This window comes from Somniosus microcephalus, chromosome 31, assembly GCF_052327205.1.
Source record: "Somniosus microcephalus isolate GS21.2 chromosome 31, FLI_Smic_1.0, whole genome shotgun sequence".
NCBI classification, from domain to species: domain Eukaryota; kingdom Metazoa; phylum Chordata; class Chondrichthyes; order Squaliformes; family Somniosidae; genus Somniosus; species Somniosus microcephalus.
The window spans coordinates 25,858,526-25,885,339 of record NC_141017.1 but is presented as its reverse complement, the minus strand read 5'-3'; the positions used below and the strand labels follow the sequence as shown (position 1 = coordinate 25,885,339).

The 26,814-nt window shown below is 47.9% G+C and overlaps 1 protein-coding gene across 1 annotated transcript in view; it reads right to left on the bottom strand.

Annotated features, from left to right (window-relative positions):
- The window catches only part of camsap3 (calmodulin regulated spectrin-associated protein family, member 3), a 253,651-nt gene that overhangs the window by 27,266 nt on the left and 199,571 nt on the right, over positions 1–26,814 (bottom strand). Inside the window, exons 7-11 of the mRNA XM_085971657.1 lie at positions 21,308–21,401; positions 17,562–17,610; positions 13,874–13,950; positions 8,540–8,615; positions 5,045–7,199 (exon numbers count right to left, since the gene is read on the bottom strand). Of these exons, the coding sequence (XP_085827783.1) occupies positions 5,045–7,199; positions 8,540–8,615; positions 13,874–13,950; positions 17,562–17,610; positions 21,308–21,401 (2,451 nt within the window). The remainder of the gene's footprint in view (positions 1–5,044; positions 7,200–8,539; positions 8,616–13,873; positions 13,951–17,561; positions 17,611–21,307; positions 21,402–26,814) is intronic.

Sequence of the window (26,814 nt, the reverse complement as noted above, 5' to 3'; positions counted from 1 at the left end):
AGTTGGAGGCGGCCCAGGATTGGAATTCCACGGGGGCCCACAGCTCAACGGCCGGCGCGCAAGGTAAGTGCAGGTCGGGGGCTTACACCCGCGGGAAGCCCCCGACCCGAATTTCTGGGCCAATACTTTTGATCATCTTGGGGCAGAAATTCGGATCGGGGGCTTGCCGCGCGTGCAAGCCCCCGATCTGCACTTACCCGACGCGCCTGCCGTTCACCTCCAGGGACGCCTGGAATTCCTTTTTGAAAGAGAAGAATCCCGGGCAGCGTCTGACGTCACGCCGCCCAGGAGTGCAGCCAGCGCGAAGCCTGGAGCGCGCAGTGCAACTGAGACACGCCCCTTGAGGTCTCAGTTTAATAGGACACGCCCCCAATGTTTCTCACACGCTGCAAAGCATTTTTACATGCAGAGCAGCATTTCAAATAGGTTTTTGGTATTTTTATGAAGCTTTTGGTAACTTTTATAAACTTTTAAAAACGTTTACATTATTTTGAAGAATCTGAAGTAGTTTTAAACAGAATTAAAGCAATTTAAAGACTTTTAAAAGCCCTGAAAGAATTTTTTTCATTCCATTTATTTATTTAGCAACGTCGTCGTCATACGTGTCTTCACACTGTTCCCTTTGGGGAACTGTATGAAGTGGTGGAAGGATTTATGGCCGTGATTAACGCTCCTTCCGTGACCGTAACCATCTTTGTACCAGCCATTAGGGTGGTTAGTCCTATGGCGGGAGGGTTTTACGGGCTCCCACAAGCTATACGAGGAGGGGGGGGGGCCACCCACACCCACGGACGCAAATATCCCACTGGATGTCAACCCAGAATTTAGAGCCGGAGCTCCGATTCCACTTGCCGGGACTGTCTGGAGCGGGGTTTGAAACCCTACCCCGTCTGGCCCAGCGGCAGGGATCCTACCGCTACGCCAAAGGCCCACTCCGATTAGCAACGTGAAATGGCTGGAATGAGCACAATTCACGGCATTAAAAGAACTCACAATTGAACTGATGATGACCTCAGCAATCTCCTCAACGAGGTGGAGGCGCAGTGCCTGCTCATCATTGGTAATGAGAAGTCCAAGGCGCCACAAAAAGGACAGATGATAGCTTGGTCTTTCAAGTGGCAGCATAGGGCTCCAGTCACGGGTAGGGAAAAGGCACAGGAAACGTATGGGTGTCACCTTTTGCGCGGAGTGGGCCTTTTGCGTAGCGGTAAGCATCCCCGCCGCTGGGCCAGAAGGAGTAGGGTTTCGAACCCCGCTCCAGACAGTCCCGGCAAGTGGAGTCGGAGCTCCAACTATAAATTCTGGGTGGACATCCAGCGGGATACTTGTGTCCGCAGGTGTGGGTGGCCCCCCCCCACCCTCAGATGGGTTGTGGGAGCCCGTAAAACCCTCACGCCATAGGACTAACCACCCTAATGGCTGGTATGAAGATGGTTATGGTCACGGAAGGAGCGTTAACGTGGCCAGAAATCCTTCCACCACTTCATACAGTTCCCGAAAGGGAATAGTGTGAGGATATGTACGACGATGACCTCTTGCGCAATGCACCTCCTTGGACCCTCAGTCGCAGATGCGAGGGGGAAAATCGTGCAATTGTTAAATTTTTCATTTTATTGACATGTAAAATGTTGGCCCAGTAATTCCATTCCAAACGCGTGAGTACGGTCGGGGTACTCACGTGTCTGGCCGGAGGAAATGCCGGTTTTCAGCATGCACAGCGCATGCGGGGAAAACCGGCATTTCCTGTCCTCTGAACGAAGGGGTTCAGAGGCAGAACGCGTGCGACTGCACAGGCAGCTTGTGCGCAGTAAAATTCGCCGGTTTCATTCATGCTTTCAGTGAGGTTAAGTCCTTACAACTTACACATGAAAAAAGCATGAGTACAGTTGCTCCAGAGGAAGATATATTTTATCGTGGAGCTTCTGAAAGGCAATATTTTTGTTTGGGAAAGGGAGGAAAGTTATTTTAAGAAATGCTGAGGTAAGTTTTAAAGTTTATTTTTGTTTTTTTAAAACGGGTTTTCAGTACTGTAGGTAGAAGGAGCAATTGTGGCTGTGTGAATTGAATTTGCTGTGTTTATTAAATGTGAAAATGACTCCAACATTTTTAAGAAAGAAACTTTTCATCAGTAATATATTCTTTTAAGTAATTATGTATGTATGTCTGTATATATTCCTTTGCGTATATGTATTTATGTATATATTCCTTTACTTATGTGTATGAATGTATGTATTTAATTATGACTTTCAGAGAAAGTAACTTACTGGAAAATCATAATTAAATACATACATTCATACACAAGTAAATGAATATATACATACATACATATACGTAAAGAAATGTATACGGACATACATACATAATTACTTAAAAGAATATATTACTGATGAAAAGTTTCTTTCTTAAAAATGTTGGAAATGTTACATTATTCATTTTAGAAGTCATTTTCACATTTAATAAACACAGCAAATTCAATTCACACAGCCACAATTGCTCCTTCTACCTACAGTACTGAAAACCCATTAAAAAAAAAAAAATTTAACTTTAAAACTTACCTCAGCATTTCTTAAAATAACTTTCCTCCCTTTCCCAAACAAAAATATTGCCTTTCAGAAGCTCCACGATAAAATATATCTTCCTCCGCAGCCTCTGGAGCAACTTTACACATGCTTTTTTCATGTGTAAGTTGTAAGGACTTAACCTCACTGAATCCATGAATGAAATCGACGAAGTTCACTGCGCACACGCTGCCTGTGCAGTCGCACGCGCTGTGCCTCTGAACCCCTTCGTTCAGACAGGAAATGCGGTTTTCCCCGCATGCGCTGTGCATGCTGAAAACCGGCATTTCCTCCGGCCAGACGCGTGAGTACCCCGACCGTACTCACGCGTTTGGAACGGAATTACTGGGCCAATAACTGTTGTTCCACAACTGTCCTTCAGTCACAAGGTCCTCACCATTTCTTAATTAGTCTTTAGAACACGGAAACAGGCTATTCGGCCCAACCAGTCTATGTCGGTGTTTAGCCTCCACATGAACAGTAATCCTAATCATTTGTGCCCGCCCTGATCCCATTTCCGTTTATTCCCCCTATTTATCCCCACATGAGAAGAGACATCGCCTCTCGAGAGAGTTCCTTTCATATCTATTTCAGCTTCGCCTCTTCAAGAATATAACTACATGTAGCTTTTTTTTTAATGCTATTTGTATTGTACTCGTTTTCCATCCTCTTCGATTCTGGCCGCTTTGCGCATTCACCATTTTCATCGCTCCACCATTGGCGGCCGTGCCGACAGCTGCCTGGTCCCCACCCAAGCTCTGGAATTCCTTCCCGAAATCTCTCTGCTTCTCCCTCCGCCTTTAAGAGGCTCCTTAAAACCTTCCTCTTTGACCAAGCTATTGGTCACCTGCCCTAACACCACCTCATGATGCGTAAATCAGATGGAGAGGATTGTATGTCCATAACGTGGCTCGTCTAATTATTTTGTTCATGAATTTAAGATGGGGTGGGTTCGGTTACCAACCTGCGATCCTCACTGCGCTGTACATTGGCCCAGAAATTCGGGTCGGGGGCTTCCCGTGGGTGCAAGCCCCCGACCTGCACTTACCTAGCGCGCCGGCCGTTGAGCTGTGGGCCCGCGTGGGATTCCGATCCTGGGCCTCCTCCAACTGCCAGCGCACAGTGCTTGCGTATCCCAGGGGCACAGTTAGTTCGATGCGTCCCCTGGGATCATGTGGGCCATGGGGAGCCAATGGTAGCAGGGAATGCTTCATTCATAAATTTGACAGGAAAAGCTGTCAAACCTATAAATACTATAAGCCCCAAAACATCACTAAAACTTCAAATACATTTTTTAAATATCACATTTTTAAAATAACTATAAATGACATGAAATAACTATTTTAAACAATCATTTAAATTTTTGAAAAAATTAATTACATTTTCTAACGGGGCTAAAAATAAACTGACCTTTCTTTAAAGTATTTAAAAATAATAAACTTGTGGAAAAAATGTTTTAATTTTAATTAATTCACCACTTATCTTGTTAAAAGCAGGCCTTGCGACTGCTTTTTAAAAGTGTAACTGCCGGAGACTTACCCTCCCGGAGAAACCTGCAAAAAAAACGGAAGTTCGATGCGCACAGCGCTGCCTCTCCGCCGCACGTGTTCCACCCGTCAACCCCTTCCTTCAAGGGAACGGAAGTTCCGGTTTCCCGTGCATGCATGAAACCGGCACTTTCGTTGGGCCTACGCGCGAGTAGCCAGCGTGTACTCACCCGTGGGGACCCGAATTTCTGGGCCAATGTGCCCAAGTGCTTGCAACAACAACAACTTGCAATGATAGAGCCCCTTTAACGTAGTAAAACATCTCACAGCTGTACCAATTAGAATTCGCCACCGAGCCGCACAAGGAGATATTAGGACAGCCTGAGGGGTCTGGACAGGGGGGATGTGGAGAGGATGTTTCCTCTTGTGGGAGAATCTAGAACTAGGGTCACTGTTTAAAAATAAGGGGTCGCCCATTTAAGACAGAGATGAGAAGAAATTTTTTCTCAGAGGGTCGTGAGTCTTTGGAACTCTCTTCCTCAGAGGGCAGTGGAAGCAAAGTCTTTGAATATTTTTAAGGCAGAAGTAGATAAGATTCTTGATAAGCAAGGGGGTGAAAGGTTATCGGGGGTAGGCGGGAACGTGGAATAATTGGATCAGCCATGATCTTATTGAATGGCGGAGCAGGCTCGAGGGGCCTACTCCTGCTCCTAATTTGTATGGATGTATGACAAGCAACCAAAAGCTTGGTCAAAGAGGTAGGTTTTAGGAGCATCTTAAGAGGAGAGAGAAGCGCCTACCTCGACTTTTGACACGGACGTCAGTAGGCTCATGAACACATTCAAAAATAACCCCATGCCCGACTCAAGAATTGGCATTTTTTAATTACCAAGGCCACCAGATCGCGTTCATGCTGTGCCCCCACCAATTTCCCTAGCGTTTCTAGCGGAAGTGAGGCAACCGGCACTGCGACGGGAACCAAAGCAGAAGTTCACCAACCTTAAAGAAGAAACCAACAGACTTCTGTTCCGAGTCCATTTGGTCAGTCGTCGAGTCGCTGACCCTCTCTTGTCCGCCTTCACTTTCATCGGGGCCTTTCAAGGAAGACAATGGTATCTCTATTAAACTAGTCCTTTTAACAGGGGTGGAGTTATCTTTTTTCCACAAATCAGACTGATCATCTGGCTGTCCACCTGTCTTTCGAGGTACTATTGGTCCGACTGGTCTGAGGTTACCTTCATTTTCAAGGTCAAAGAAAGGATCGTCAGGCTCCACCGCGGAAGGTTCATTGTCCTGGGCACCAAACCTTGCCATTAGTCCAACAGGCCTTTGCTTCGGCCGAACATCAGCGTCTGGCTTTTTGTCGTCGCCAAAGCAAATGGAAGACTTAGTTTGGACGGTCACCTGGCTTGGCGAGAACTTTCTGAGGTGGGGCAAGGTGTCTACATTCTGCGGAGGAGTCAGGACACGCGTTAAAGGCGGCAGCTTCAGCTCAACAGGCCTCGAGTGCCTCGGGCTCTTTGGGGGAGTGGAGTTGGTCTTCTTCTGGCCGGACTGGGGCGAGCGTGGCCCGGAGGAAACTGGTTTGCGAGAGGGCGAGGGGGAAGGGGACGAGAACTCGGCAGACCGCGAGGGCTGAAAATCCCGCGTCGGCCTCTGCGAGGACGGCTTAAGGGCAGGAATTACCCAGGCCTGCGTGCTTTTCTTCTCCATCAGCGTTTCCTGTTGCTGCGACAAGCGCTGCATGTCTATCTGCAAAGAAGACAAGGCCGAGTTGAGCTTTGCAACAGCATTGTTGTACTCGCCAATATCTGCGTCCGCCTCGGGCTCTTTTGGAGATTCTGGTACTCGCGGTTTTACGTGTTTTTCTCCATAGTTCTTGCCAAGATTCTCCTCATTGTCAGTTTCTGATATTTTGCTCCCTTTCCCCTTAAATTCCGACTGCGTTGGGCTTTCATGGTCATCGTCCTCGTTGTCCTCAATCTTCGACAATCTTTCTTCCAGGGACAACTTTTGCTTGTCTTCATCTGCGGTGGCTCCACCCTCCGATTCCCCCCCTTCCTCTTTCTTTTTCAGCTGCAGGAATGCGCTCTTGCCTAACCTCTGCCGGTGCTTGGCAAAAATGGCCTCAATTCTCTTCTTCTGCGCCTCGATGGCCCTGCGCTTCTCCTCCAGCCGAATTCCCAGCTGGGTCATCTCCGACGCCAGGGCCTGGTTGCGGCTGGGACTCTCGTCGGACTTTTGAGCCCAGGAGGCCATCTGCTGATCGTTGAGGTCCGAGCTGTCGGGCGTCGTCTTCTGGGAGCTGCTGGACTTCGAGTCGGCCAGGTTAATCTTCTTCATCTTCCTTTCGGCAAAGCTGGTCATCCTCATGCCCGAGCCGGACGAGGCCACACTTTCGGCCTGCGAGCTGATCGAGCTGAGGCAAGAGGTGCATTCGTCCTTGCTGGTGTAGTCCTTCTCCTGGGCGGGCCGCGAGGAGTCTTCCGCGTCAGAATCCAAGCTGTTGTCACGCAGAACCGAATCGTCGTCCCGCGAAAAGTTGCCATCTTCTGATGGAACCTCTCCACTGTTCAGCTGGTCTCCACCAGGCGCAGGAACCCCAGGCTCCTTCGCTGCATCCACGGACTTGTATGGAGGATTGAGGTCAAACTTGGATTGGCTGGTTTTGGGTTTTATAAATCCTTCAGTCAGGTCAGGCCTATGAAGGAAGAAGCCATCTGGCGCTCCTTCAGGACGAAGCCGGGGTTCAAGTTTATCCGTATTGTGGATTATCTTCAGTGCTTCTTCAATGGTTGGCAACTCTGTGTAGTTATTATGATCATCGACCACCCCATTTTCAACAGGCCTGTGATGTCCTTGATGTTCCTTCTCCGTCATCTTGTTGGACAATGGTGACCCTTTTCTCGGCGTCTTCGGCGACGCCACAAGTCCATTCTCATTCGCCAGCAGTTCCTCCTTTCCTAGGTAATCAGCGGGGTCTTCTGCAGAATTGTACGCTGCCCTTGGCAAGCAGTTCTGGGATCGATAGGCGTTGGTGGCGAGGCTGTCTGAGCTGATGGACCTCATTAACCCGACGGGATTTCCCATGACTATGTCCACATCACTGTCCAATCCAAAGGGAATGCTGAAGGACACGGCTTGCGACAGCGGTCTGCACAAGAGAGAAATTGATATCAATATATTAAATGGTGGGTTAAAGGTTGGATGGAAAATAAAAGATTGGGTTTTGGTCACAAGAGAGTCATCAATATTAGGAAAGGACTTCCCTGGAATGATTTAAGAGAGCGTTAACGCTATGGATGAGCAAAGATGGATCATGTGTCTCTCATCTGTTCTCTATCTGGAGATCAGTTTTGAGATGTATAAAGAACCACAGAAGAGAACAGCACAGAGGGAGCCCATTCGGCCCATCGCGTCTGTGCTGGCTCTTTGCCAGCGCAATCCAAAAAAAATCTCGCCCTCCGAGAGCACGCATCAGGAAATTGAGCACACATTAAGTCATGGGTTGCACTTGTGTGGTCTCTCCGATACTTGCTCCCAGTTGAGGCTCCATGCCAAAAGAGTGCAATGGGAAAAGTTACCCACAACTTCTGGCTGGGGCAGGTGAACCTAACCCTGGATAGGTTTGCTACTGAATTTAATCTCTCGCTCCCCTAAATGACAGCAAAAGAATTCAATTCCTGGTTAAGGTCTGGAAACACTCTGCTGTAGTGAGTAATAACCTTAATTTAGAAAGTCACAACTAAAATGTAATGTTGCATCAGTGTCCTATTTTTCCTTGTACGTTAAAGTAGGCCATTTCTCACGGGGGCGTAGAGAATCTTAGCAACCCTCCATAGCAACAGAATGTGTCAAATTGCAACATGACTGTTAGGTACTGGTCCACTTTAGCTAGAAGGGAATAACCAGATCCATCCTCTGTCTGAAAAGAAATATAGTGGCTGCAGATCCTTTAGCCATTGAAAGTACCGCTGACCCTTGGCTCTTGCCCCACTGACCCTTGGCTCTCGCCCCGCCAACCCTCGGCCCTCGCCCCGCCGACCCTCGGCCCTTGCACCGCCACTCCATGAGCGGATAGCCTCCGCCTGCTGATAATATACAACTTGTGGACCAGATTCGGTATCGCACACTCGTGGCTTAAGTGAGGTTAGGGTCAACTCCACTCATTGTATCAGACACTTTCATCCCCGGGGATTAACATTAGAAATGTGGATGAGACCAAAAGAACAAAATGAATCTTCTCAAAGAAGATTCCTTGACCAGACTGGTGCGAAGCAGGGGGTGGGGTGGGGTGGAAGATCAAGGATATAATCTTGAAATTATACAAAGTGCTACATTACTTAAATGGCAACCTCAATTCCTCACTGAACATAGACCAGCGGGAGGTTAAAATGGATCAATGGTAGAACTCAATTGGGCCCACGTAACAGGACAAGTTGGACGGTCGACATGACACTTTCTTGTTCCTACCTTCCCGTGTCTAAAAATTACCTCTTCAGTTGCTTCTTTGTCCAGGCCTTTCCGAAGGAATCAACTTGTGACATTGAGGTAGAGTGATTCAGAGGACCTGAGAAGAAATATGCACAGATGGTTCAACGCTTCTATTTAAACAGGCAAACCGCTCAAAAGGTGACCTCGCCCTTGCCTCTTTTAGCGAGATACATAGACGTTGCCTCAACTGCTGCTCTGTGATTGGCTAGTAGAGGGTCAATTACAATGGAACAGCACTTCCCCTGCAATGAAGTAAACAATCCAATTCAGCAACATGGCGTACATTAGGGCTTGAAACAATAGCCAAAAAGATCATTCCAAATGGTGGCTGCTGGATCTCACTGGCAGGCAGAATGTCAATGCATCACTGACCAACTAAGGAAGGCGACCTCCACACATTGTGCTTCACTCAAGAGAACGGGACTGCCCGGCCGTGAAGAGGTCTGGTTCATCGCCAACGTGGGGAGACGGACAATGCCAATCTGCTCCCATTCATTCTGCCTGTTCCCGGGAAAGAAGATGATCACCTCTCGTTTCCTAACTTGGCTCTTTTTTCTAGCAGCCCGGCGAAGAGATGACAAAAACATGCCCAAAAACGGATGCAAACAGCTGGAGTGCGAAGTGAGAAAATTCTGGTTTTGGATATTAACCATAAAAGGTTGGCTAGTGCCTGGTCTAACCTCAGGCTGGGGGAACTGTAATCTGTCTCAATCAGTGCTCTGTGGCAGACGAGAATCTGGAGGCTCTACGGTCTTGGTAAAAGAGGAAAGGATCTACAGAAGCAAACACATTTTCTTCCTGTTCTTGTGGGGGCGGGGAAGAACTGCTGGGATAGCTTAATTATCTTAGGAACTTGGCGTTTTAGTGCTCCTATCCCAGCATTCAGACACCACAGCTCAACAAAGACCACACGTACTTTAAGCAGAAATGAATCTGATTTATACATGTTCATTCAGAGGGCTTATTAGAATTGTGCCAAAACATACAACAAAGTCTGACTTGTGTCTCCATCACAGAGCTTTCTTCAAAAAGAAACAACTTCAAGGTGATACGTTTGCTTCAAAAGGCAGTAATTAAGAAAAATGATAGTTATTGCACATCATTACCTCGCCTGCTCCTGTGTCAGGATCTCCCACCTCACAGCAGATGCACGTTTAGTGGATTTCATCTCGGCACGGGATTACCGAATTGAATCTCCAACTGGGAACTAATCACTTTTACTTCAAGTTGTGTTTACCACAGTCCTTTGAACTTTGGTTTCCACCCTCAAAAGGATACCAATGTTGGGGAATGGGACACCATCCCACCAAACCAAGTGCCAGACAAACAAAGCTTCACTTCAAAGTACAGGAAACTTCGCGATATCCGGCACCGACGGGACCGAGCTGGTGCCGATCTATCAAAACTTCCGGATAGACCAGCGCTAATGTTGAAGGATACGGAGGTTTTCATCTCCGTATCTGACAACAAACACTGTTGCTTAGCAACAGCTTGTAAACACTCGGCCCGTACCTTGGAAGCATCTCTGAAGCTGTTGCTAAGCTACAGAGACGCTTTCCAGAGCCTGACACAAAAAAAAATGCTAGGGGAAGAAAAAAAACCTAACCAAAACGGCTGCTGATTTCTGCCGTTAGATCAAGCTTTCCGGGCATACAACCTCCGGATAAACCAAAGTTTCCTGTACCACGCATTTTAAGTAAAAGCATAAGAAAGGTTACATTTTCTGACATTACGCTTTTGTAGTTTTTATTATGCACTAAAGAAAGACAGACTTGCATTTATATAGCGCCTTTCACGACCTCGGGGCGTCCCAAAGCACTTTACAGCCAATGAAGTACTTTTGAAGTGTTTTTTTATTATTCGCTTATGGGATCTGGGCGTCGCTGGCAAGGCCAGTGATGTAAGAAAACTACTAGGCACTTGGTCTGAGTATTAAACGAGGCTTTAATCAACTGTTTTTCAACATGGCGATCTAGTTGTGTCCTTCACTAGTTCCTGTTAAAGAATGTCCTGCACAAGCTGGGCCCATGGCAGAGTATATATACTCTCCCCGGACAGCACCACCAGCAGGTTGCCCAGTATTATTACACAAGTCATTGTCACATGAATGACAAGATTCATGTCAGCCAGCATTTATTGCCCATCCCTAGTTGCCCTCAAGGTGGTGGTGGTGGAGCCACCTTCTTGAACCGCTGCAGTCCGTGTGGTGAAGGTACTCCCACAGTGCTGTTAGGGAGGGAGTTCCAGGATTTTGACCCAGCGATGAAGAAGGAACGGCCGATATACTTCCAAGTCAGGATGGTGTGTGACTTGGAGGGGAACTTGGAGGTGGTGGTGTTCCCATGCGCCTGCCGCCCTTGTCCTTCTAGGTGGTGGAGGTCGCGGGTTTGGGAGGTGCTGCCGAAGAAGCCTTGGCGAGTTGCTGCAGTGCTTCTTGTAGATGGTACACTCTGCACTGCAGCCACGGTGCGCCGGTGGTGGAGGGAGTGAATGTTTAAGTTGGTGGATGGGGTGCCAATCAAGCGGGCTGCTTTGTCCTGGATGGTGTCGAGCTTCTTGAGTGTTGTTGGAGCTGCACTCATCCAGGCAAGTGGAGAGTATTCCATCACACTCCTGACTTGTGCCTTGTAGATGGAGTAGAAGTGTAGTCACTGTTGTAATGTAGGAGACTGTGGAAGTACCTTCACCACACAGACTGCAGCGATTCAAGGAGGCGGCTCACCACAACCTTCTCAAGGGCAATTAGGGATGGGCAATAAATGCTGGCCTTGCCAGTGATGCCCAGATCCTGTGAACGAATAAAAAAAAACGCAGCAGCCAATTTGCGCTCAGCAAGCTCCCACAAACAGCAACGTGATAATGACCAGATAATCTGTTTTTTTTGTGATGTTGATCGCGGGATAAATATTGGCCAGGAAAACAGGGCTAACTCTTCTTCGAAATAGTGCCACAGGATCTTTCACGTCCACCCGAGGGGGCAGACAGGTCCTCGGTTTAACATCTCATCCAAAAGACGGCACCTCCGACAGTGCAGCACTCCCTCAGCACTGCACTGGAGCGTTAGCCTAGGTTTTTGTGCTCGAGTCTCTGGAGTGGGACTTGAACCCACAACCTTCTGACTCAGAGGTGAGAGAGTGCTGCCCACTGAGCCACAGCAGACACCACTAGTCCATCTCCTGTGTTATGGTACATGGGGAGTCAAGACCAGGCAGCGACAATTGAACCAGATCATGGGAGACGTCATTCAGTCCCAACTTTAAAGTCATTCATTCTATCCCTATTTTTGTATTTCCTTCATAAGAAATCTCATGTCCACGCTCATTATAGAAACAGCCCATGTAAACTTGTCACGCTGTAATTACGCCCTCCTGCCAGTGGGGGTGCTGCAGCTCCTCCAACAGCAGACTACAATTACAGCCCAAGGTCTATACAGACAGTTTCCATGATAAACATGGACATGGGAACTTATAATGGAAAAAGTGGACAGGAAACAGGACGTGGCTACAGGTGTTAAGATTTTTAATACATTATAGACGATTTTGATATACAAACAGCAGCTCTGCTGAAGCAACAGACCCACATCGGGGTGAAAAATAAAGGTGTCATTATGAAGTTTAGTCATTTAGCTGTGTTTTTTTTGGTTTGTTCAATTATTATGGTGTGTATTCTATGGGTGTGGAGATATAACAGCAGGTCATAATTATAGAATAATAGATAGCTAACGGCAAATTACAAGGTAATTCAAGTGAACTGCACTAATGGCAAGCTGCAACCATGAAGTAGCTTATAATCATCAACACATGTCGTGATGGAATTACTGCACTGCACTCACTGTCAGGCGCTTATTATTTCTTCTACCGCATAGGATGTTTTAAATCAAGTTTCTTTTCTTGGTCCAAGACTATTTTGATCTGGCTTTTCACATCTCCAGCTGCCAACTTTTAGGATCAGATCACTTGGCGAGTAGACTTGAATCAGTTGGTAGCACCTTCACCCAAATCAGAAGGATGTCGGTTCAAGCTCCATCGCAGGAATTGAGAGCATAATCTCAGCCGACACCTCCGTGCTCCACTGAGGGGGTGCTGCACCGTCTGGAGCAAGGCTCGACAGTGGCACCTCCGACAGTGCCGCACTCCCTCGGTACTGCGCTGGAGTGTCAGCCTAGATTTTTGTGCTCAAGTTTCTTGGAATGGGACTCGAACTCATGACCTTCTGACTCCGAGGTGAGAGTACGACCCACAGCTGACAGTGTCTACACGTACTGCACAGTGCAGCAATCTATGACTAACTACATACCCTTCCCACAAAAGGTCAAAAGAAAGCCATTAGCAAACAGAATCAGTTCTGGTCAGCGACGCATAAATGATTTGTGTGCGTGGAGTGATGCGTCCCGGACCACCCAAGATCAATGCTTCTTCAAACCAAAGAGAGAGAGAGAGAGAGAGAGAGAGAGAGAGAATCACAGAATCACAGAAACCCCACAGTGCAGATAGAGGCCATTTCGGCCCATCGAGCCTGCACCGACACATATCCCACCCGATCCCCGTAACCCCTACACCAACACATATCCCACCCTATCCCTGTAACCCCACGTATTTAATCCCCCTAACACTAAGGGTCAATTTATCATAGCCAATCAACCTAACCTGCACATCTTTGGACTGTGGGAGGAAACCGGAGCACCCGGAGGAAACCCACACAAACACGGGGAGAATGTGCAAACTCCACACAGACAGTCGCCCGAGGCCGGATTCGAACCCGGGTCCCTGGCGTTGTGAGGCAACAGTGCTAACCACTATGCCACCGTGCTGCCCCGAGAGAGAGAGAGAGAGAGAGAGGGCACAACGGTTGGTTTCGATAGATGGGCAATGTCGGACAAGCGTTGCCGGTTGAACGTATCCCTGGAGGTTTCATCACATGACCACCAACCCACCTCTCAGGTGCTCCCGCTAAGCTGGGCGGCCGTGTGGCCTGGAGGTCCCGCGCAGACCGGCTTTTCAACGGGAGCAACCGCGCACGCGCGAAAAAATGAATGGGTTAACGGGCCAGCGCACCCAAAAAAAAATTACAGGGATCATTGCAGCTCAGCCAGTCAAAAATGCCTTTTTCCCTCCGTCTTCAATATTCTTATAACTAATAAACCACAACATTCAACCAAAAAAATTGCAGTTTTTTTTTTAAAAAACGCCCCCCCGCGATTTTTCTCGCCGGGTGCCGCTCGCAGCGGCGTCCGGGAGATTAATCCTGAATTCCTGGACTCTCCATGGCAAATCCTGGCGGGTCGGCGCCCCGAATTCTGGGAGCATTGTTTTCGAGCAAAGCCTCGGCCCTTACCTGAGCTTCTTCTTCCGGGGGATGTCTGCTGGATCACCGGCAGGAAAGGCTGCTTCAGCAGGAAGGCCGGCAGTCGACTGAAACAAGCAGAGAGAATTTAAAAATCAATGAAAGCGATTAACCTCCTGCCACAATCAAGGGCATCACGTGGCACGGGCAGACCGTTAGCGACAGGCGATTGCTCTGCACACCCAGGTCGCTTTGTGGCCGGGCCATTCAATGCATTCCAATAAGCCACTGATGCAGCAACGGAGATGTGGCTTAGCTGGCCCAGTGGCCATTTCTATTTCTAGCTGTGCCTAAGCATGCAAGTTCCTTTGAGCCGGGACACAACAACAACAACATGTGTTTATATAGCGTCCTTAATGCAGTAAAACGACTCAAGGAGCTTCACAGGAACGATTATCAAACAAAATTTGACACCGAGCCACATAAGGCGATATTAGGACAGATGCTTGGTCAAAGAGGTAGGTTTTAAAGAGCGTCTTAAAGGAGGAGAGAGAGGCGGAGAGGTTTAGGGGGGGGAATTCCAGAGCTTAGGGCCTCGGCAGCTGAAGGCACGGCCACCAATGGTATACTCGATTAAAATCAGGGATGCTCACGAGGCCAGATTTGGAGGAGCGCAGAGATCTCGGAGGGTTGTAGGGCTGTAGGAAGTTAGAGATAGGGAGGGGTGAGGCCAGGGAGGGATTTAGAATCATAGAATGGTTACAGATCAGAAGGAGGCCATTTGACACGTCGAGCCTGTGCCGGCTCTTTGCAAGAACACTTCAGCTAGTCCCCCTCCCCGCCCTTTCCCCCGTAGCCCTGCTAATTATTTTCCTTCAGGTTCTTATTCAATTCCCTTTTGAAAGCCAAGATTAAATCTGCCTCCAACACCCTTTCAGGCAGTGCATTCCAGATCCTAACCACTCGCTGCGTAAGTTTTTCCTCATGTCGCCTTTGGTTCTTTTGCCAATCACCTTAAATCTGTGTCCTCTGGTTCTCGACCCTTCCGCCAATGGGAACAGTTTCTATCTATCTACTCTATCTAGACCCCTCATGATTTTAAATGCCTCTATCAAATCTCCTCTCAATCTTCTCTGCTCTAAGGAGAGCAACCCCAACTTTGCCAGTATATCCATGTAACTGAAGTCCCTCATCCCTGGAATCATTCTCATTGATCTTTTCCGCACCCTCTCAGATGCCTTCACAACCTTCCTAAAGTGCGGTACCCAGAATTGGACACAATACTCCAGTTGAGGCCGAACCAGTGCTTTATAAAGGTTCTTCATATCTTCCTTGCTTTTGTACTCTGTGCCTCTATTTGTGAAGCCCAGGATCCTGTATGCTTTTTAACCACTTACTCAACCTGCCCTGCCACCTTCAACGATTTGTGCACACATACCCCCAGGTCTCTCTGTTCCTGCACCCTCTTTAGGATTGTACCCTTTAGTTTATATTGCCTCTCCTGGTTCTTTCTACCAAAAGGCATCACTTCGCACTTTTCTGTGTTAAATTTAATCTGCCACGTGCCCGCCCATTTCACCGGCCTGTCCATGTCTTCTTGAAGTCTATCACTATCCTCCTCACTGTTCACTATACTTCCAAGTTTTGTGTCATCTGCAAATTTTGAAATTGTGCCCTGTACACCCAAGTCTAATTCGGAACTGAACTCGACATGCTACAGGCCTCAGCAACAGAGTGTTGAGAAACAGGCCGGACAGAGGCTCAGTTAGGAAACAGGGCCTTTTTACAGCCACATCTGCTTCAGTCAAGCAACGTTTAGGCACTTCACATTTTCACCAAGTTCACTGCAAAAATGTAACTCAACAGACATCTGTTTTTACAATAACATTTACATTTTTTTAAATTTTTTTAAATAAGTACTGTGCAAGTGCAGGTCACGGGTGAGTGGCAATTTTCAAACGTATATAGCCTGTAGGATTTATATAAAGCAACAGATCCTAACACGGACCCCCCCTCACACACGTACCGTCCCCTCCTGATTAATGAGGAGGCTGCGTTCTCGGGCCTTTGATACACCGCTCAGAGGAGTCCCTTGGGGAAAAGCCTGCTCCGCACTCCGGCCTACCAATCCCCTCCCCCCGTCCCCGCCCCACCCCAGCTTTGTTTACATCCAATACACTAAACACTGGTGCCAAACATCACCACCTCCAACCAGAACTGCGGGCCTCTGGAAATCTGCAAGCCAAGCCTGATGTTCATTTAAAAGAAGAGAGCGATTTCTGAAACACTACCACCAGTTTAATTCATATTTGTTTCTATCTCCGCCCATCTGGATTTGAATAGAACTCTGATGATTTGCAGCAACATGATTGATGTGCCAGGCTTAAATATCGCCTCCGGCATTGTCAACATTGGCTGGACTCCCAATTCTCGGTTTCTTTAGTAGAGGCCAGAACTGGTTTGTAACAAGGCCCCTCCTCCCCCCCGACCCCACTGTTTTTGTACACACAGAACGTTTACCTCAAAATTCAAATGGGAGAGCCCAGAACGGTGACTATTCACTGCACCGTCACAGGCAGGGACAATAGGCACCTGGGGCTATCGGCAAAATCAAAAATGGCCCCCGTGTCTTAAAAGATACGAGCCTTTGTGAACAACAACTTGCATTTATATAGCGCCTTCAACATCCTAAGGCGCTTCACAGGAGCGTTATCAAACAAAATTTGACACCGAGCCACCTGAGAAGATATTAGGGTAGAGAGCGTCTTAAAGGAGGAAAGAGAGGTAGAGGCGCGGAAAGGTTTAGGGAGGGAATTCCAGAGCTTAGCAGCCTAGGCAGCTGAAGGCACGGAACTGGGGCTGCTCAAAGGCCAGAATTAGAGGAGCGCAGAGATCTCGGAGGCCTGTACATGAGATGTTTCAGTTATATTTTTATGTAAGGCTATCCGTTTTATCGTCCTCGATTTCAAAATTCTCATCCTTGTTTTCAAATCCCTCCATGGCCTCGCCCCTCCCTGCCTCTGTAATCTCCTCCAGCCCTACAACCCCAAGATCTCTGCGCTCCTCTAATTCTGCCCTCTTGAGGATCCCTGATCGCTCAACCATTGGTGGCCGAGCCTTCAGCTGCCTGGGCCCTAAGCTCTGGAATTCCCTGCCTAAACCTCTCCGCCTCTCTTTCCTCCTTTAAGACACTCCTTAAAACCGACCTCTCCTTATGTGGATCGGTGTCAAATTTTTTGTCTTTTAATACTCCTGTGCAGTGCCTTGGGACATTTTACTACGTTTAAAGGCGCTATATAAATGCAAGTTGTTGTTGTTGTTCTTTATTTTTTAGAAAAATAAAGGGAGGGTATAAAACAGAGAACAAAAAAGCAAAATGCTGTAGATTATGGAAAGCTGAAACAACAGCTAAACGCTGGAAACACTCGAGGAATCTGCAGGGCTATGGGCGAAGAACAGGGCAGTGGGACTAACTGGATAGCTCTTGCATAGTCTCGATGGGCCGAATGGCTGTGGGATTCGATGATGGAATATTCTAGATTGCCAGTTGCAGAGTGCCAACTCTGGGGTCGAACCCCAATTCACTGCGTTACCGAATGCGGGCTCACAGCCGTGATTCTCCACCCCAACACCACCACCACCACCACCAGTCCCATCTTGTGCTGCAACAGGAACTCGCAGGGATTACAAAATGTGAAGTCCGACTGCGCTGGATGGACCTCCTGAAGCGAAGGCCTACCTGGTGCTCTCGGCCCCTGTAGGTGTGTTGGATCCACTTCCAGAAGCATCTGGAACAGAAACGAGTAGGTTGGTTCTTGCGACAGTGCATTACAAAAATCACACACACTGAAAGGGTCATGTTAAGATGGTGAGGGTCAACTACTTATCTAGACCGAGAGGATGATTTTCCAGTGCATCAATCCCATCATCTGGAGCACGGCAAAGGCATCAATATATCTCAGCATGCACCAGGTCCAGTTTCCAACATGTGGCCCCCTCCCTCCCCATCTCTCCCCCTCCCCCCACAATCCCCGTCTCTCTCCCCGTCTCCCCCGCAGTCCCAGTCTCTCCCCCACCCCCCCCCGGTCTTCCCCCGCAGTCCCCATCTTCCTCCCCGTCTCCCCCGCAATCCCCCCTCCCCCCCGCAATCCCCATCTAATCCCCGCCCCTCCCCCTCCCCCCGCAATCCCCGCCCCATCCCCGCCCCTCCCCCCGCAATCCCCACCCCTCCCCCCGCAATCCCCGCCCGCAATCCCCGCCCCTCCCCCCGCAATCCCCGCCCCTCCCCCCGCAATCCCCGCCCCTCCCCCCGCAATCCCCGCCCCTCCCCCTCTCTCCCCCCGCAATCCCCGCCCCTCCCCCCGCCCCTCCCCCTCTCTCCCCCCGCAATCCCCATCTCTCTAGTGCTGGGAAAATAGAAAATGTTCCAGCTTTTTGCCTCCATCACCATCAGGTAACGCTCCCTCTACATCAACAATCTCCCTTAGATCAAACCTAGTAAAATAATCTGCTAATGCACGGCGTTTGTTCAAGAGATTAACGAAGATAGATGGAGTTCATGGCACAAGAAAGAAATCGGATCGATAGGCCGAATGTCTCTCTCTGGTTCCATGCTTTAGGTTCTCATGGTTGGTTTAGAAAGAGCTGGACGAACATCGGAACAGGAGGAGGCCATTCAGCCCCTCGCGCCAGTTCTTCCATTCAATCAGAACACGGCTGATCTGTACCTCAACTTCATTTATCCGCCTTTGAGCTGTTTCGCTCACTTAATAAAAATCTGTCGATCTCAGCTTTGAAAATGCCAACTGACCCCCAGCATCCACAGCCTTTGCGGGACAGAGTTTCAGATTTCCACAACCCTGTGTGTGAAGAGGTGCTTCCTGATTTCATTCCAGAATGGCCTAACTCTAATTTTAAGATGGCACCCTCCCTGATCTGGACTTGCCCGCCAAGGAAATAGCTTCTCTGTATCTACTCTTATCGAATTCTTTTATCATCTTAAACACCTCAATTAGATCACCCTCAACCTTCTAAATTCAAGGGGATACAACCCAAGTTTATGCAACCTGTCCTCATAATTTAATCCTGTGAGCTTGGGTAGGGGGGTTAATCCAGCAGCAAGCAGGCACCTTGCTGGAATGGGTCACCAGAGTCTGACGGAGGCCACTGGACAGAGAGAGACCCTGTAATGTAAAGACAGTTGGGGCGGAGATGAAATGGGCTGAAGAGGTTTCTTCATCCAAGCCCCATTTTGTGACCATGCAAAAGGGAAGTGAAAATGCCAAACAATTCACGTGTAGTATAATAGCAAAATACTGCGGATGCTGGAAATCTGAAATAACAACAGAAAATGCTGGAAACACTCAGCAGGCCAGGCAGCATCCGTGGAGAGAGAAACAGAGTTAACGTTTCAGGTCTGGGACCCTTCATCAGAACTGGAAAAAAGCTGGAGGTGTAACAGATATTAAGCAGGTGCAGAGACAGGTTGGGGGGGGGGGGGGGCGGGGGGGCAGTTTAGGAGGGGAGGAAGGAATTGAACATCCTGTACTTTTGTAAGAAGCAGGAAAGATAAAATGTTGCAAATGGGAATGGCAAAAATCATACAGCATGAAAAATGGGGGCAGGGATAATTATCTGAAATTGTTGAACTCTGTGTTGAGTCCGGCAGGCTGCAAAGTGCCCAATCGAAAGATGAGGTGCTGTTCCTCGAGCTTACGTTGAGCTTCATTGGAAAAATGTAATAGGCCGAGGACAAAGAGATCAGAGCGGGAGTGAAGCAGTGAATTAAAGTGACACATGTGTATGTTAAGTCTGTGTGTTCCAGTTATATTTAAGGTCAATTACTGACACAGACTACAAGAATAACTTTTCAATAGGTCTTTACTATTCAGAGGTTAGGGCTGTACTACCCAGCAAATTACTACACAGCACTTATATACCGGTGTGGTCACCACCGGTATTACCGTATACAGCAGCCAGAGAAAGTAGTACATCTCTTAAGGTGGAACAGGCTTAAGTTCTCTTAAGGTGGAACAAGTTACATACACCACAGTGTAGTACACTGAACACTTCAATCTCTGGGATGAGAGGGCTGTCCTATGATGAGAGAGTGTGTTGATTGGGCCGATACTCTCTGGAGTTTAGAAGAATGAGAGGTGATCTCATTGAAACATACAAGATTCTGAGGGGGATTGACAGGGTAGATGCTGAGAGGTTGTTTCCCCCTGGCTGGAGAGTCTAGAACTAGGGGGCATAGTCTCAGGATAAGGGGTCGGCCATTTAAGACCGAGATGAGGAGGAATTTCTTCACTCAGAGGGTTGTGAATCTTTGGAATTCTCTGCCCCAGAGGGCTGTGCAGGCTGAGTCTTTGAGTAGATTAAAGGCCGAGATCGATAGATTTTTGGACTCTGGGGGAATCAAGGGATATGGAGATCGGGAGTGGAGTTGAGTTTGATGATCAGCCATGATCTTATTGAACAGCGGAGCAGGCTCGAGGGGCCGTATGGCCTACTCCTGCTCTTATTTCTTATGTTCTTAACTCCAGCACTCATTCACTTTCATTATTCCATCTACACAGTGATGCGCTATCAATTACTCATAAAAGACTGAGAGTTAGAAGAGTAACTAAAGGCTTTTATTAACAACAGAATGGAGGTCTGCCTCGAGTGGTCGACCGGTCCAGGATCCCAAGGGCTGGGGAGCAGTCACCTTTATACTAGGACCTGTGGGAGGAGTCAGCCGAGGCATGTCCAGGCATGTACACAGTGGAATACAAACAGGACAAACAGGAATACAAACAGTGGTTTACCACACACAGTGAACAGTTTCCTACTATCAACTTTTCGGAAAGGCCAACCAAGGTTTATTTATCGTCAGCGTAGGATGATGTCTCACTATTGGCCAAAACACGTATTGGAAGGTCATTGTTTTAATTAGGTCATGAACAGACCGTGACTCATCATTGACTAACGTGTTTTGTCCATTAACAATCAATCTGGACACAACATTGCAACATCATATTCTAGTAAAAGAACAGCTCCTGACTGTCCCTCTTCCTCATCAAATCACAGGGTCTCAGAATAAGGGGGCGGCCATTTAGGACTGAGATGAGGAGAGATTTCTTCACTCAGAGGGTGGTCAATCTTTGGAATTCTCTACCCCAGAGGGCTGTGGAGGCTCAGTCATTGAGTATATTCAAGACAGAGAGCGATAGATTTTTGGATATTAAGGGAATGAAGGGATATGGGGTTAGTGCAGGAAAGTGGAGATGAGGTAGAAGATCAGCCATGATCTTATTGAATGCTTGAAGGGCGAAATGACCGACTCCTGCTCCTATTTCTTATGTTCTTATGAATGACGTAGTAGGGGCATGTACTGTGCGGTTTCCTATAAACCCGGTTGTTTCTCCTTTCAACCATTCGAATTAGTTGCCATGGCAATAGCTGGCTAGGACCTGCTGGGTAACATTAATGCCAATCCCATACCTTCCAGATCTGGAATCTCCCTTGGGCGGACAAATTCTGGCTTCAGCACTTCGAACCACCAGTAGAGCTCAGCAACAAACGTCAGGATGTTAATCTATGAAGAACAGAGACACACATATAGACATCGCTCAATGAATAAAAACCATCCTTCCAATCACTTTGGTCATGGCCCAAGGCAAAGCATGGAAGCAGAGATGGCCATTTGGCCCCATCAAGCCTGCTCCTTCTTTAGACCATGTACAATCTACAGGAAACTTTGGTTTATCCGGAGGTTAACTGTTCGGAATGCTCGAGCCACCGACAAAATCAGGAGCCGTTTCGTTAGGTTATTTTCTTTTCGTTGCTTTTTTTCCCCACCAGTCAGGCTCTGCAAGGTCTCGCTGAAGCTGTTGCTAAGCTACAGAGACGCTTGCAAGGTACGGCCGACTGTTTAGAAGCTGTTGCTAAGCAACAGGGTTTGTTGCCAGATACGGAGCTCAAAATCTCCATATGTTTCAACATTAGCGCTGGTTTGTCCAGCAGTTTTGATGGGACGGCAACAGCTCGGTCCCGTCGGTGCCGGATAGCACAAAGTTTCCTGTACCCATTTAATCTCGAGGAAAAGTTATGCATAGATACTCCTTGACCCTCCTAAAAAGGTCACTGAGCAAAACTCCAAAGTATTCATTAATCCCCACAGCTCCATTATTTAACAACAACAACTTGTATTTATATAGCGCCTTTAATGTGGCAAAACATCCCAAGGCACTTCACAGGAGTATTATAAGACAAAATTTGACACCGAGCCACATAAGGATAAATTAGGGCAGGTGACCAAAAGCTTGGTCAAAGAGGGAGGTTTTAAGGAGCATCTTAAAGGAGGAAAGAGAGGTAGCGAGGCGGAGAGGTTTAGGCAGGGAATTCCAGAGCTTCAGGCCCAGGCAACAGAAGGCACGGCCGCCAACGGGTGAGCGATTATAATCAGGGATGCTCAAGAGGGCAGAATTGGAGGAGCGCAGCTGGTCGAAGAAGCCCGTCTTGATTTTATGGAAAATCGCTTTGGAGGCTTTTTTCAAAAACTTTGTTCACGGCACGATCATTGGAAGAACTCAAGTCAACCACCATTTTTAGTATCTTCTTACACGCAGTAACTGCAGCAAGCAGCACGGCATCAAAAGCTGTGCGTGCTTGTTCTAATCGAACTTGCAAGCTGAAGTGCAAAAAGATAGAAAGAACTTGCATTTTTATAGCACCTTTCATGACCCCAGGATGTCCCAAAGAGCCAATGAAGCACTTTTTGAAGCGTCGTCACGGTTACAACGTAGGAAACGCAGCAGACAATTTGCACACAGCAAGCTCCCACAAACAACAATGAGATAATGACCAGGTAATCTCTCTCGGTGATGTTGGTTGAGGGATAAATAAAAGGTAAACATGCATTAAGGAAGTCAAATCCATTTTCGAAAGATGTTTCTCCAATCCTAGTTCATTTTGGTCTCATGAATTGGCCCAACTTCCTGTTGACCACATTGGAGTTAAAACTTCAAAACTAAATCTCTTAAATATTAAAATGTGGTTTACATAAAGGAACGCCATCTGCTATAACATTCGCCTCAGCATTTGGCAATTCAAAGTCTGCTGGCACTTAACAACATTCAGCTACAGTCTGAAGCACAACTGAATATTTACAGTACTGGGTCAGTAGTAAAATCGTGAATGCTGGACGGAATTTGGTGGTGAAATTGGTTACGATATAGTCTAGCCTCGGGCTTGTTCCCAATGTCTCAGCTGGTCCAGATGGGGAGTTGTACATTCCAGGCTTGATCCTCAGTCTGTGCCGAGTTAGCCTATTTCGGACAGGATGATATTTTTTTAAAAATGGAGTTTGTTTTTATGGGATGTGGGCGTCGCTGGCAAGGCCAGCATTTATTGCCCATCCCTAATTGTCCTAGAGAAGCTGGTGGTGAGCCGGCTTCTTGAACCGCTGCAGTCCGTGTGGTGAAGGTACTCCCACAGTGCTGTTAGGGAGGGAGTTCCAGGATTTTGACCCAGTGACGATGATCGGCCGATATACTTCTAAGTCAGGATGGTGTGTGACTTGGAGGGGAACTTGGAGGTGGTGGTGTTCCCGTGCGTTGGCTGCCCTCGTCCTTCTAGGTGGATGAGGTTGCGGGTTTGGGAGGTGCTGCCGAAGAAGCCTTGGTGAGTTGCTGCAGTGCATCCTGTAGATGGTACACACTGCAGCCACGGTACGCCGGTGGTGGAGGGAGTGAATGTTTAAGGTGGTGGATGGGGTGCCAATCAAGAGGGCTGCTTTGTCCTGGATGGTGTCAAGCGTCGAGTGTTGTTGGAGCTGCACTCATCCAGGCAAGTGGAGAGTATTCCAACACACTCTTGTGCCTTGCAGATGGTGGAAAGGCTTTGGGGAGTCAGGAAGTGAGACACTCACCGCAGAATACCCAGCCTCTGACCTGCTCTTGTTGCCACAGTATTTATGTGGCTGGTCCAGTTAAGTTTCTGGTCAATGGTGACCCCCCAGGATGTTGATATTACAATTGGCTTCAACGTCCCAGGATTTGGGAAACTTGCATCTGCCAGGGTTCCTGCTCTGGATGAACCACCCAGCACCCCCTCCCTGGTGAACATTTAGTCAGGACAGGATTGGGTTTGGCTGGGGTTTCTGCCTTCCCCGGCCAACACCGGTTGTCTAGCCTGCGGACACTCTGGTGTCGAGCCTCGCGCTTGAAGATTTGCCACTTTGGCACGGCGTCGGGGGATGGGGGGCATCAGTGAAACCACATCCCAGCAAGGAATCAACACCTTTGGGAAGGGACAGATCCTTTCACCTCTGGGGCTTGGGTCAGTCTCTCAGTCCAGGTTGAGAAGGTTAGCAGTCACTTCACCGTCAGCTGCATGGCTCCTAATTGTTGTTGGAGCACTGGTGGAGGAGGAGAAGCTAAGCCACAGTTGTACGGCTGACCTGTTGCAGATCGTGGCACTGAGGCAGCAGTATATTTCGCCAGCACTTCCTCAGAGTACCATGCAAAACAATTGACAGTTGGGACCTTACAATGAGCATCCAAGTAGCTGCCTGAATTACATAGGCCCATATTTTCCAATGCCTACGGGTGTGTCCGCGCTGTGTACCCACCCGTAGGGACATCGGAAATGCCGGTTTCAGGCATGCGCTGAAAACCGGCATTTCCGATCGGTCAAGAATGCTCTTAACAGATCAGACGCCTGCCCTGGAGAAGGGCCTCTGCGGGCGGAGAGTTCCGCCTTCTGGAGACCCTCCGCCCGCAGAAAACCCTTAGAAATCTTACGCCTGGTAAAAGCATAAGGCCTGCTTTAACCAGCATAAGAGTTGGGACTCATTTATAATTTTAAAAACACTTTTTAAAAAGCTAAGTTTATTTTTAGCCCTGTAAAAAACTTCAATTATTTATTTCAAAAAAATTTAATTTTTGTTTAAAATATTTAATTTAATGTAATTTTAACTTGTTTTAAAAATGTGATGGTTTTTAAAAAAATTATTTAATGTTTTAGTGTGTTTTTGGGCTGATCGCCATTCATATATTTGACGGGTCTATCTGTCAAAAGTATGAAGGGAGATTCCCTTCTCCGATTGACTCCGCATGGCCCACGTGATCCCAGGGACGCTTGCGAACCGCCTGCGCCCCCTGGGATACGTGGGCCTCTGCACATTGAGTTTGGAGAGGCCCAGGAGCGGAAATGGCTGGACCTCGGGAGCCATCAGGTAAGTTCGTAGATTTTTTTCCCGATAGGAGGCCTCCGCACGCACAGGAAGCCTCCGATCGGGAAAATACGGGCCATAATCAGGGACAGAACAAAAATTACATTTCTCAAGCAGACACATGGGCCCCATGAAAACCCCAATGGTATGAGTTCAGGCTATAATCTGTATGTGGCTTCCTGTATAAGCCTATCATTTAAATAATAATGAGGCCCAACCCCAGAGATCAAAAGCTCTCACCACAGCCCGTTTCACATTACAACAGTTACTCTGCCTCTGATGGCTGCTTAATAAAAGACTTTTATATTGGTGTTGATGGGGTGTGCGGGGCACTGGTCCCTAAAGTAGGGATGTTCCACCGCCATTGAAACATGGGAACGTGAATGGAGGAGGCCATTCAGCCTCTCCAACCTGTTCAGCCATTCAACGAGACCATGGCTGATCTGTATCTTAAATCCATCGACCCGCCTTGGTTCTGTAACCATCAACACCCTGGCCCAACAAAAACCTAGCAATAACAGCAGAAAATGCAAAGGGATCAAGGGATATGGGGAGAAGGCAGCGACAGGGTACTGAGTTTGGATGGTCAGCCATGATCTCATTAAATGGCGGAACAGGCTCGAGGGGCCGAATGGCCTACTCCTGCTCCTATCTTCTATGTTTCTATGCTGGAAATACTCAGCATCCGTGGAGAGAGAAACAGAGTTAACGTTTCAGGTCTGGGACCCTTCATCAGAACTGGAAAAAGCTGGAGATGTAACAGATATTAAGCAGGTGCAGAGATGGGGGGGGGGGGGGCGGTGTTTAAGGAGGGGAGGAAGGAATTGAACTTTTGTAAGAGGTAGGAAAGATAAAATGTTGCAAATGGGAATGGCAAAAATCATACAGCATGAAAAATGGGGGCAGGGGTTATTATCTGAAATTGTTGAACTTGATGTCGAGTCCGAAAGGTTGTAAAGAGTCCCAGACCTGAAACGTTAACTCTGTTTCTCTCTCCACGGATGTTGCCTGGCCTGCTGAGTATTTCCAGCATTTTCTGTTGTTATTTCAGATTTCCAGCATCCGCAGTATTTTGCTATTGTAAAAACCTAGCAATCTTAGTTTTAAAATTTTCAATTGACCTCCAGCCTCAACAGCTTTTTGGGGAAGATAGTTCTAGTTTTTCCACTACCCAGTGTGTGAAGAAGTGCTTCCCGACATCACCCTCGAATGACCTGGCTCTAATTTTAAGGTTGTGCCCCCTTGTTCTGGACTTGCCCACCAACCAGAGGAAATAGTTTCTCTCTATCTACCCGTTCAAATCCTTTAATCATCTTGAACACCTCAATTAAATCAGCCCTTAATCTCCTATGCGCGAGGGAATACAAACCCAGTCTATGCAGCCGGTCCTTCACAATTTAACCCTTTTAGCCCAGGTATCACTCTGGTGAATCTGTGCTGCTCCCCAGTTGCCAGCAGCAACCCTGCGAGTAGATCTGGCAGATTTGCCAAGAGAAGGCCCGATTTAAAAAAAAAAACTGGGCTCAAGGCCCAAGACTCGTGTGGTTTGGGAACGGACCAGGCAAACCCTGAACCAGCACCACCATTGAAAAAGCAGCTGCAATCTGCCGCCACCCTCCCCAAACAACAACAACTTGCATTTATACAGCGCCTTCAACATAATCCCCCAAGGCTGCTTCACAGGCGCGTAAATCAGACCAAATACAACACCGAGCCAAAGGAAGAGACAGGCGGCCAAACACTTGGTCAAAGAGGTAGGTTTTAAATTGGTGTC